Source organism: Glandiceps talaboti, chromosome 4 (assembly GCF_964340395.1).
Source record: "Glandiceps talaboti chromosome 4, keGlaTala1.1, whole genome shotgun sequence".
In the NCBI taxonomy this organism is placed as follows: domain Eukaryota; kingdom Metazoa; phylum Hemichordata; class Enteropneusta; family Spengelidae; genus Glandiceps; species Glandiceps talaboti.
Window position 1 is genome coordinate 27,828,931 of NC_135552.1, and position 14,439 is coordinate 27,843,369.

General features: G+C 33.6%; 1 protein-coding gene across 2 annotated transcripts in view; it reads right to left on the minus strand.

The window, feature by feature from the left end:
• The window catches only part of LOC144433708 (dynactin subunit 2-like), a 33,977-nt gene that overhangs the window by 5,449 nt on the left and 14,089 nt on the right, over positions 1–14,439 (minus strand). The window contains exons 10-11 of one of the 2 annotated variants that reach the window (XM_078122060.1): positions 13,576–13,725; positions 2,351–2,383 (exon numbers count right to left, since the gene is read on the minus strand). In XM_078122060.1, the coding sequence (XP_077978186.1) occupies positions 2,351–2,383; positions 13,576–13,725 (183 nt within the window). The remainder of the gene's footprint in view (positions 1–2,350; positions 2,384–13,575; positions 13,726–14,439) is intronic. The other variant, XM_078122061.1, reaches the window with a different exon arrangement.

Consider the following 14,439-nt stretch of genomic DNA (forward strand, 5'->3'; position numbering starts at 1 on the left):
TAGAGTGCATTATGTTACATATATAATAGTATGATTGTCAATTTCTATAGTCATAATTGTCAATCAGTTTCTAATCTTTCTGCAATTACTGATTTCCAAAATTTGCAAAATTCAGTACAAAATCCTTTTGATTTCTATCCTTACCAGTCCATGATTTTCATAAAATTCAAACTTACATGATGATTTACCACCAAAAGAACATTCATCTATTACACTGATTTATCTGTTTGTGTTTTGGCATCAGAATAACAATAATAATCTGTAACATTCAATTTCAACTCTTATAAGTTGTGTTCCATCATTTTCAATCGTAACCAACGATATTTTCTGTTTCACACATTTTCATTCATTGGTTTAACTTTTAAATTAATAATTCCATGAGGTGGTTTATACAGTGTTTGTATGTTATCATTTAAATGATTTCAATGCATAGTTAAACGGTTGGGAATGAGAGAAAGTTTAATATTCCTGGAACATAATTACTCAGCTGATCTAAGAAACAAAGGAAGTTTATAAAATATTTAAAATGATTTTACTGATGAAATAAAGTATTTCTGTTACTGTGCATTCAAATCCAATGAAATGGTACAAAATGAATATACTTTAAATATACACAACAGAACATGACATTGACATTGACAGACACAGAATACTGCCACAACCAATGGAGAAAGACATTCCCCTATAATAACTATACTACAACCTCATTCCCATGACAGTAACTATCTACAGTATATACCTTACCAAAGGACATGCCTCACCAATAGTTCCTTACCCCTGATGCAAGTGTCACTCTATCCACATGCGAGATAAACCCTGTCCGTATACCCTAGATCACAGTCCCTCTATTGCAGATTGGTTCAAAGAAAGTTGCACGTTTCCAGACTGATGATAGAGGGACCGTGCCTAGATCCTTGCTAAGTCATGGCCGATGGCACTCATGCCAATACCTGTCAGCTACCAAGGGTCATGACTTGGCAAGGGCTTACTATTTTTATCCCACAATTCATTGCAAACACAGGTCAAAGGTGACATACAGTAACCAGAATGGTAATAAATGATAATCTGTTGAGTTCAGCACACACAGTAGTAATCACTAATTTTTACTGAGGTTTGAATAATGATAATAAAGTGACCTCAAATATATAGGAAACACATTACAAAAGAGATACTAGAATGAATGATATCATAGCATCTAGAAGTCTGCAACTATTGACCTCATCACAATGAATCATGGGAAGAAATAAAGGAGGCATGCAAGTAAGCTTTAAATCATTCATCATTTCAAAAATCAAAAATATGTTTCAGTGATAACTATAATATCAGTGATAACTATACATAAGTATATTTAATGATATATGATAAATGTATGTTTTCAGAGTCGTACATGGGAGAAAGTATAACCAATCTCCTCCTGTCAGCAGCAATGTGTTCATATCTCAGAACAAGTCTTCTGCATTGAAAGACATAGCCCCCAACACTAAGGTGTATTAATTGTGCTTCTATCAGAATTAAAAACCCTGGGCTGATGACAAAATTGCAATGGTCTCAAAGATGAAAAAGTGAGGGGAAACTAAATAAACCTGACGACTGGAGTACAATAAGGAGTTATGAACCAAATATGGGTTCTCTTTTTATTACTCACAACAAGTAGGTATGATAACTCTCTTTTCATTTTTCTAGTTTTGAGAAATATTTCAGCTCTAGAACTGATCTGTATTTCATATAAATCATATGTGAATGGAAAGAACACTTTATAGACAAGATCTAAAAGCAGCACTTCAACTTGACATGTAAAATAAACTAAAATATAAGTAATGTTAACTTAGTATCTATCTAAGCCTCTTATTCAGAAACATTTAAGAACTTTGCATGTACACAGTACATTGTAGTTAATCACAACACTTGTTATCTTTTCTTTTTTCAAATAACATTTTTTTTTTTTTTTTGCTTTTTCCGTTGTTTTACTACAGTTTGGCAATAATTTTGAAAAGAAATCGGTAACTTGATACTATTTGTTCCCAGACACTCTTCTTCTGCAGGCTTTTTCAATTTAGTGAGTAGAAATTTTCATTTGTATTAAAGTAACGATGAACCCAGACTCGACTAACATTCAGTCTCTTGCAAATTCTTAGGTCTTCAAATTCCATACAAAAAAAGAAACAATTATAACACAATGACGTAGAAATGTGTCCTGGAGGGACAAAAAAATAAAGTGAAATGATTCACAATCAAGCATATCAAGCAATGATTTGATGATCATGAAAGAGTGCGCAGTGAAATGATAACGATGATTCGATTTGATTTGATTTGATTGACAGGCAGTGAGTTAGGTGGTCTTATAATTTACCTTCTTTGCAACTTCTTTGTTGGGCTGCTGGGCCTTGGGGGGTTAGTGACAAAGCAGAGACAAGATAGTTATACTGTTAGTACAGATAGTCATTATTACACTAATATGTTAGTAATCATCTTGACAAATGTATTTATTATGAAAAAAAAAGCCATGGCATTATCAAGATGGAAGAAAGCTATGCGGCAAAGTTGTTATTGTAAATATGTCTGTCAATGAACTAAGCCCCAACTGTTGCTGCAAACAGATAAGTTGACAGTCAGATCTGGTACTGTACAGAATGATGTAGAGCACAAGAACCTGTTGAAACTAGAAACCCCCTGAGGGGTTGTAAGACAATCTTTAAACACATATACACTGAAACTCAACTGTGAAACAGTTTTGAAAGAACAGTTTGGAAAGTTGACTGATCTGTTAAGATGCTATCATGCCAAGTATATTCCCACAGTTTAGTGCTTTCAATCATATTGCTGATCTTGAGAACTGACTTGTATTTTACAGTTTGTTCAATCTTAGAGAACAAATTAGCAGTCCAGTGACATTAAAATTGTCCGTTTTGATGACAATGTTCTACCAACATCTCTAACTCTTTCTTTGTTTTAGCACAGACCTGTATTCTACATAACGTAATTTCATTCAACTGATGCTTACAAAAATGTATCTACTGGTTGACATGACAACACGATTATTCCATGTCAGTAAATGTCCAATTCATGTACTTTCAGACGAAAGTTATGTAGTCGTTTCAAAACTAGTTTCCAATAGTAAAGGTAACTTCACTACTACTAGTACTACACATACCATGTATATAAATTAACTTCCAACCAATGTTACTTCAAATAACACAACAACAATCTTCAAATCTACACTTCTTTTGTCCAATTTGACACTATGTCATGTTTCTATACCATACTGACTTGTTACATTGCTTTTTAACACCTGTGTACTGATTTATTTGAATGAGAAAGACAGATTGTGTCAGACCATGTAAATGTGAGACAGGGATAAGAGGAGACAGAAGCTGAGGCAGAAGAACATTGAAGTGGAATATCTACTTGATAACTAGCAGTAGTCAGGCAAGTTATTTAGCAGTCTTACTCATCTGGGTAGGTTATTGAGTATTTCCTCTACATCTACATAGACTAAAATTATACATCTAGATACAGGGTATAAAACAATAGAGCATATACATTACTCAGATTAGACTTTGCTGATATCATGCATTTTGATATAGAAATAGTTCTGGATGTATGTAATATAAATTTGATAAGGTGTAAACATTATTCGGATGATATTTACTGTGATAATCTATCTGATTTTGTAGTACCGTAGTTATAAATGTACGTTAACTTTGAATGGACATATAATCTGGTACTTCGACTACACTGTACTCATATCATATTATTGATAATATAATAGTTTCAGACAAATATCATATTTGATACTCAGATAGATCTTTGCTCAGATCATTTTGATGTTTTTTTAGACATCAAATTTCATAACTCTGGCTTAGATGTCTCATCATGGTAACGATGCCGACAAAGATAAATATTTATATTCTACATCAGTGTCAGCATTCACCATTGTTGTTTTTACCTCCTCTTCCTTCTCATCATCGCCTTCCTCTTTTTCTGACTCATTATCATCATCATCATCATCAGTTTCATCCTCAGGGTCATCCTTATATTGATGATGAAGTAGGAATGAAACAAAGTGAATTAGTGTATGGTGTAACCACAGACCCTACACCAAAGGTTCTATGGTGTAACACACACAGTGGGTTATCTATGGTGTAACACACACAGTGGGTTACCTACAGGGATGTGTTGACCATTGATGCTATTTTCACGGTACAACATGTATACCTTTGAGCTCAGACATTTTGTTGTCTATTTTTGAAATGGTACACAGGATCAGTGGCCTGGCGTGATAATTACTTTATAAGCAACAAGATTATCTTCATACTTATTTTGATATCAATATTATTGTCAGTCGGCTACTTTCCACTTGAATGTTGAGACAAGTGAAGTTGTTGGTTAAAATGTAATCACTAGATTGTACAATACGTCGTGTTGTTCTGCCCTCACCAGGTGGGAGGGGTTGAATGTGTGAGGGAGCCCTGTCAGCATACCTTACAGACTATGGAATCACATGACCTTCTACAAACAGACTCAACATGAAAATAACTGAATGCAACTCTTGTATAAAATAAATTGCAAAATTCATAGCAACAAATCTACTTGTTGATATTGTATATGAATTCAAGCCAACAGCCACAAGGCATTTTCAAGATTTTGGTTGCCAAAGTTATTTGATTCATCTAATGTTAAGTACTGATTTGAATTCTCTTGCAAAATCCTATTAATTTGACTTTATATACATTCAATTGGCACTGTCTACCATAATGTGTGAAAACACAGATGACTGCTTGAAGTGATATAATTAGTCAGTATTTAAAATTATATATCTGTGAGTTGTATGGTACACATGTAGAAAACACATGGACTCAGACATGATTTTCCACCTGTCTGTGAGTTGTATGGTATTTAAAATGATAACACATGAACTCAGACATAATTGTTCACCTGTCTGTGAGTTGTACTCTTGAAACCAAAATATCAATGATATCTTTGAGTACCAGCAGTAAATCAGTACAAAATGGCTTTCAATCTTTGACTAGTTTCACATCTCACACCTCAGTGGAATTTATCTAGAAGTGTTTATGTCTTGTCTTCATCTTAGACATTTTATTTTGACTAACTGCTCCTGTCCTTTGGTAGATGAGAAATCATCATCCTGCCCTCACTGGCATTCTTTGACATAATCAAAATAACACTGAAACTATATGGTCTCTCTGGATACACGCCCAAGGATACAAGACATTATGAGAACATATCAATCTCCCAGTTTGTCATTAATTGTGTGTCCTTGCACACGTTTTTCATGTCTCATATCTTCTTACACAAATCACATTTATTATATGTAAATATTCTACTTCATACAATACTTGAGAAATAAAGGTTTTATTACGACTCATCTTAAACTTACAATGGGAGAGCCCCGGGGGTGGTACCGGTGACCAGCTCTGGTGGGGGTGTGTGGCCAATGTTGGAAACCCCATGCCCCATTTTAGACCCATTTTGACCAAAAATCAATACCCCATATTAGAATATTACTGGTTTTTAAAAGATGAAAATGTAGACCTAAATACATTTTCCGTAGGAGGCAATATTTTGGGGCAATTAATGGTAGTTATGATTTGGTAAAGGACACTGGACCACATTTTAGAACAAGCAAAATCGAAAATACTGCAAAGAGGACCCTGTTTCAGACTCTTCAGCTCAAAAAAATGCAGACCCCATTTTAGAAAGGGCAAGAAAACGTACCCCAAAGGATGGCACATATACGTATAGTCAAATAAAGGGGGTAGCCGGGTACCCTCATGGTACTCAAAACACTAACACCATTGAATATAGCACTCATCTTAAACTTACAATGTGAGAGCCCCTCATGTTACTCAAAAAACTACCACCAAAATACAGCAAACACAGCAAAATAATGGTAAATTATAAGATGTCCTTACTATCTGTTTTATGAAACCAGCCCCTGTTTGTATACCCCATGGCCGATAGTCTAAATACATCAATATCATGAATAGAGATTGGAAGTATAATAAATAACATTTAGTTAAGAGTTGATGAACTCTGAAGTCATGGTTACAATCAGAAGTATGTTTTGTACGAGTGAAAATAAACTGACACATTTATTGTGGGAATTCTTACATATCACCCCTACACACAATATATTATTGTGAGTGTAAACTTATGACAAATCTTTCAGCCTGGAGTGAAAACTGCCACCTTTCCATCATACATCTGATTATGTTCTCCAGATAATACTTGGCTGTACTGGTGATAAACCATCAACCAGTCCACCAGAGTTTCACATCAAGTTTGTTTTTGTTTGTTGCTGTTGCTGTTTGTTTGTTTTTTGTTTGTTTGGTATTTTTGGGAGATTTTTTTTTTTTTTTTTTTTTTTTGGGGGGGGGGGGGGGTTTCTGAAGTCTGAAGTCTAAGAATTATCATAATCATTGCTATTTTGTACTTTGGTACTTAGTAATTATTCTTCCATCACAGTTCTAGATGAGTGTAACTGTCACATCATACCAACACTCACAACGAGTCACATTTTTACAGTATGAAGAGTAACCCTGTGTCATCAATAGTTTCCTGCTGAATATTGTAATACATGACACATCTTAGTAAAACTACTCTAATGAAGGGTGTACTGATTAAAAGTTGAGTTCAGATTAGGTTAAAATTTAGGTGTGAAAAACAGTTGTCTGGTGCAGCTATAGGAAAAAGTTGGTCCACAACAAAAGAATGATCCTATATAATTATAATAGAAATACCTACAAATGTATATTATTATTTTTATTATCTTTATTTCACGCCATCGGCCCATACAATTAAAAAAAGAGAGAGAAAAAGAGAAAACACTTAAGTGTAATATTGAAGTGGAAAAAAAAGTACAAAAAGTACAAAGAGTACTAGTAAAAACCAACCTAGAATGTTTCCAAAAGTGAGAGTGGAAATAGGAATTGGAATGTACACAACTAAATATATATATACATCAAACAGTACTAGATATGTTAGACTTACAGTCATTAGACTGATCTGATTTTCCCTGCAAACTCCTACTAATTACATGGGTCCTCTCTATGGTACATTATTTCCTCCCTATAGGAGACTACAATCTAAAGGAAATTTGGTTTTCTATCCTTGACTTCACAGGAAGATTCTTAACTGTCACTTCATATGAATACTATCTCCAATGACCTTTCCTTAGCTTAGCTTAGAGACAAATACCTGATACTGATGACAAACACTTTTTGCTAATTGCATCCACTGCAAGGTTAAACTCTGATCTCATCAATACTGCTAGGAGGTGTACTGATGTCTTCAGCTACCGGACTAAACTTACCGGCTCATCATCTAGTGAACAATACTGTCAAGTCAGATAGCCAAGGCTATGAACTAATACTTAAGATATCCACACCAGTGGTTGCCATGAGAGATATAGTGTGTGAGTTACATTGATTGACTTGACTTCCCATGTACCATATATATTGATTACTATAATGGTACACAATTTTCAATTTGATTTTTTGTTTCAACATATTCATCAAACCTTTATTTTGTCCTCTTAAGGCTTCATGTTTAAATTTAACTGAAAGATCCAGTCATAACTGCAGGTATTAGATCATGATGTAAATAACCTTGTATTTTGATAACTAGTTTCACCTATTGGTATAACGACTATGTAGTTATTAAGTAGTTGTTTCTCATTCTCACGCCATTTCCTCATAAGACTAAATGTCAAAGTACAATAAATAATTGGAAAAATCCAATGTGAAAACAGAACTAAATTGATAGTACTTAGTATAGTATCTCAGATGGCCTTATTCTCCCTATCATAGAGTTCCACTATATGATGTACACCAAGCTGATTAAACAAATGAACAATGCATGACTACTCTGTCAGCCATTTTGTTAAATACAACATCAGACAATGCCAAACATGTAGGTATGAATGATAGTCAGAATACAGTAACTGTATACTCTACAGTTTGATCAGTGTCTGCGGAAAAGTATAGTTTGATCTGTATTGTGTTCACATTTGTCCTGTGCTCAATGTTAATTACTGATAATGTAACACTAAAACCATAACTTGATTTTTGCAAGGCGTTAATTTCGCTCATATGGCACAACTCTTGATTTAATACCAACTCACAGGATTTGGTAAATTTGATGTAAATTTCATAGCAAGTCTCACTTACAGTACACAGTGAAAATAAAACTTATTTAGTGATCATGGTCATAGGTATGCTAGTAAAACAAACAAAACCTGAACTATACCTTTCACCTCATAAAATTCTCCTTCATAAAAATGATTTACAGTTTAAATAACCTTGGTGAAAATTAATAAGCAATGTTGAAATAGCCAAAAATGTTGAAATAGCCAGCAATGCTGAATTAGCCAGAAATGTTGAAATAGCCAGCAACTGTGTAATACAACCAATTGTGTCTTCTCAGTAAGGAAACATAAGACATTGTGACTACATGCATATATCAGAAGAGACTCAGGTGTCTTTAAGACGTATGTGTTATTTTTAGACAATTTTATGGCTAATTACCATCACATGTAATGATTTATATTCACAACATTATCCATTATGTATGTCAATATCACTTGGTTTGCTTTGAAATCAGGTTGTCTGACTTGAATAGTCTCATCTATGTTTTAGTCAGTCTTATAGCAGTCTTACTTGTGTGTTTGATAAGGAAACACACTTCCAAAATTTTTCTCAGCATAACATAATCAGTGTGTTTGCTAAGGTTAGTGAACTCGGGTAACAGAAAGGGAGAAAGGGGTAAAAATAGTAGTGTTTTCCCATAGAGTCTATTGCAATTTTGTTTAGGAACCCAGGTAAAATGACATGGGAATCTTGATAGATTTTTACCTACTTACTGCCCTTAGCAAAAACACTGATATAATATCATCATTATTACAATACATACTGTAAATATAGACTGTAATATACGTCATGACGTTTTGTCCTCACCGGCGTCCTCTCACAGGGTAGGGGTTGGCCAATGTGTGAGGGCGCCCCGTCACAGCGTACCTTACAGACTAACTGTAAATCATGACCCATAAAATATACTGTTTGCACAGGTTCATAATATCATATAGAAAATTGAAAACTGAAAATTACACATTTTATATGCATTTATCTAAATGGTATCTACAAATGGTATATGTGACTTGGAAGTGTGACTTGCACAAACCATAAACCCTAGGGTCTATGCACAAACACAAGAGACACCAGTCTCTCTACATAGGCATACTTCAGCTAATACCTACACATTCTTAAAAGTCTGATCATCTTTGTAAATTTCCATCAACAATAACATATTTTATCTTATAATCCTAATATGTAGTTTTGCAAGAATCATTATGTCAGGTAAAATGTATAAATTTCAGCATCACTTCCTGGTGTAACCTCTCAGCCATAAATTGCTGTTTTCACGGACGTTGTACTCCTCACTGAAATTTGGGTCAATATACTGCAAACTACTGCTATTAACTACACATCATTACAAGGGTTGTGAAATACCTACAGGTAGATTAGATTACCTAGTATACTAGTTTTACAGATCTATCATCTATGGATTCATTATCTTACCATTAAAGCACTTAAATCTAGGTATGCCATCAATTGCAACATATATGTATAAAAGTACTACTTGTTAAAATTGTACCCCCCCCCCACCACATTATTTACTACATCACAGACATTACATTAAACCTAACACCCCCCCCCCCCACTATTTCCATACCTTTTCATTTCATTCACTTGTAACTAAAATGACAAAATGCTGTATCTCTATCTAAACCATGCAATGATTCATCCCCTATACTTGTACATTACAAGTCTATACAAGTTATGTTGTTATGTTTAATATATATATACATGCTGTATTCTCCCTATCCCACATGGTCATACATGGATACATGGAGACAGTAACTGAGGAATAGTCTATTCATTATACACATGAACACAGACAGACTGGCAGACACATACACAGACACACAGAGATGGGCAGACACACACACACACACACACACAAACACGCACACGCACACGCACACGCACACACACACACACACACACACTGATTTCACACAATGTCATCTTTATCCCTAGACCTGTACCTCCTGTAAAACTGAAATCACAAATGCTATATCATGTTACCATGCCGTGTAGTATAAGGTACAGATATAATTATATTCCTACATCTGAATAGTAAACTATCATTCTATTCTATCTACATCAGCATTACTATCATTTTTACCTCCAAGTTATGAAATCAATTTGCAGTTTCAATCTATACCATAGAACACATAATCCTAAAATCCAACCATCACAATACACAACATGTCTTGAAAGTATACACCCATGATCCTATCTTTATACACATTTAAATGTCACAAGACTATAAGCTTGTCTATTTTTCTTCAGGACAAAATTTAGCTTATATCACATATGAAAGCAAATCGTGGATACATCATTATATGTAATCGTTAATATAATATACTTTTTTATAACTGAATACTATGCATTAGAAAACATAATACAAAATTTAGTTCCCCGGAACAAATAACAGTCCAAAATTTACAGAATTTTCTACTAAGGGAAAATGTTGAGTTTTTTTATGTACATTCACATGTATCACCTTGTTCATGTAGTACGCACTTTGGAAATTAAAGTCTTAAAAAATGTTTCTATTACTTTGTTCAAGGAAACACCAACCCAATGTCATGTGAAATCAATAAAAATACCTAGGGGTCACCGTGCAAATTTTTAAAACAGACTGAGGTAAAAATGATATCAAAATTAATCTAGTTTAGAATCGAATATGGCGGCTGACTACTGTGTTAACTTGTAGCAAAAAAATGAAATATTGTTAATTTCCTTGAAAACAAGATGGCGAATCCAAAAGGTTCTGACATTATTTCAAAAGGAATACGGAACAAGCTTTCAAATGGCAAAGTTGGGAAAGATTTGAATGACTGATTTTGTGAAAATTTGTCCCCAAGACACACCCTGCCTTACTGTATACATCATACCATACCTTTCAAATCATTTCACTTCATTAAATTATCATTAGATAGAAAATGAAATTTGTCAATAAAAGCATCTATGAACTGATATTATATGACGTAATAAATCTGACCATTGACAAACAAAATCCAAAATGTCTAATAAATTTTATTTTAATTTTATCTTTGTAAAACTAAAACTAAAGAAATCACACATTTCATTTGTTACATTAAATTCCCATGATTTAATCAACCATAACCAATTTTTAAAAAAAATTCAAACATGTTCCATAATTTTGTGATGTGTCTCAGCATGTTTTAATGTAATTTGTAAACAACAATTAAGTGGAACAAAGAAGTTATGAATTCTATAAGTGTTACAAATAGAAATAGCAATTTTATGTTTGGTTTGTGCTAAATAATGCAAGCTACTACAAAAATAGACAATATATTTATCATAAATAAGAGACCCTGGTTTTGAGTCCAAATTATAACAATTACAGATCAACACATGTTCTGATCATTAATGACAGCATCTATTGCTTGACTATTTAGTATGTCATTGTTATTGTATTTCCAGGGGAGCAGCTGGGGTAGGTTTTATTCAAATAGCATTGAATTTTAACAATTGGAGGAAAAGAGCACTTCACTCTCATGTCAACACAAAATACCAGATGTTGTCATAGTCACAGAACATATTATTTTTTAATACAGCACGTCTTGACGTCAGTATGAATAAATATATGCCATATAAATACATTACATATAAATATATTATACACACACACACACACACACACACATACACACACACACACACAAACACACACATACATACATACATACATACATACATACACACACACACACACACACATACATACATACACACATACATATACATACAATAACATACATACATACCAGTGTTTTATTTAAGGGAGGTAAGTAGGTAAAATCTACCGGGGTTCCCACATCATTTTACCGGGGTTCCCAACCTAAATTATGATACATTGCATGCGAAGCACTACCAGTTTTACCTCTTTCCCCCTTTCTGTTACCGGGGTTCCCAAACCTTAGCAAAAACACTGCATACATACATACATACATACATACATACATACATACATACATACACACACACATACATACTACATACATACATACATATACATACAATAACATACATACATACATACATACATACATACATACATACATACACACACACATACATACATACATACATACATATACATACAATAACATACATACATACATACATACATACATACATACATACATACATATACACATACATACACACATGCATATATATATATATATATATATATATATATATATATATATATATATATATATATATATATATATACAAACAGACACAAACAGGCACACACATCAAAACACACACATACATACATACATACATACATACATACATACATACATACATACATACATACATACATACATACATACATACATACATACATACATACATACACACACATAGTATACATACACACACACACACATACATACACACACACACTATACTACATCAGCCTATAATACTATGAGAGATGAGCAATTTTAGGATTAAATAGATGTCAAATATTACAAACAATAAACTATAATATACAATTCAATGAAAGGAAAAACTGACTAGAATATTTAAAAGACATAAATTTTGATTAAGAATATATATGTATATGTATATCAATTTATTATTGACATGCAGACATCAATACTAATTTATTCAATAAAAGTAGAAGTCATACTGGCGCCAACACACTGCTGGCAAATATCTTCAGTCAATATATAACAGATAGGACAGAAGAATGAGAATTTTATTCCCCCCCCCACTTCAACTCAATGCCAACCCCCCTCCCCCACACACACACGCACACATCCATTCATACACCTATGCACAACAGCTAAAAACACTGATCATACACACTTGACAATGTCCACTCCATGTATGTGGATGGAAATATGTACTGTGTACATACTTGAGGCAATTTACATGTAATTTGTCCTTCACACTTGATGAATATGAAATGCAAATAATTACCAAGTTGTCAATTTCTATTCTACTAAGTTATGAGACCTTAGTAAACACAGACATACTTGAAGCCTCCACACCTTATTTGCATTCCATCCAATTATTAACATATTAAACATTTTATAAATCATATTACTGTAATTAAGAAATACTTATGAAATTGACCATCAAACCAACCCTCCCCAATTTCATTCAGATTGGATTAGTCCAGCATATAAACACTGGACTCAACCAAATTTTACAACAGGTGGGGAGACATAGCAGATGATATACATCAAATACAACAAAATGGTACCCATCATTATATGGGTGAAAGGTGTCTGTTACACAACATAAAATGCACTCTCCAACTCTGCAAATATTGGCTGGGTGAAAGTAAATGTCAGAGTACACATTTTATTTGCTTTTCACCTTCAGTTTTTATGAAATCTCAAATATTTGAATTGGTAGGAAATATAAAACTGGTACTTACCCTGCTTTCTTTAGCTGCATCTTCGACTGATTTCTTTTTCTGTTTAATTTCATTGAGTCTTTGTAAAAGATTCTGCATTCTGGCATCTACATGGTCTAGTTGTATTGGATCTAGTACAGTTGCCTTGGCTTGTAATTCAGCTACAGCATCCTACAACATGTTATATATCATATCATTAATCAATTCCCATTCCATACACTTCCATGTTCAATTTCATACCCATTCCATACATTCAATTTCATACCCATCCCACACACTTCAATGTTCAATTTCATTCCCATTCCATACATTCAATTTCATTCCCATTCCATACACTTCCATGTTCAATTTCAACACCCATTCCATACACTTCAACACCCATTTCATACACTTCCATGTTCAATTTCATTCCCATTCCACACACTTCAATGTTCAATTTCATTCCCATTCCATACACTTCAATGTTCAATTTCAACACCCATTCCATACACTTCAACACCCATTCCACACACTTCCATGTTCAATTTCATTCCCATTCCATACACTTCAACACCCATTCCACACACTTCCATGTTCAATTTCAACACCCATTCCATACACTTCAACACCCATTCCACACACTTCAATGTTCAATTTCATTCCCATTCCATACACTTCAACACCCATTCCACACACTTCCATGTTCAATTTCAACACCCATTCCATACACTTCAACACCCATTCCACACACTTCAATGTTCAATTTCAACACCCATTCCATACACTTCAACACCCATTCCACACACTTCAATGTTCAATTTCATTCCCATTCCATACACTTCAATGTTCAATTTCATACACTGCCTAGTCAACTGCAGTTGATTCGAATACATGACATGATATCAT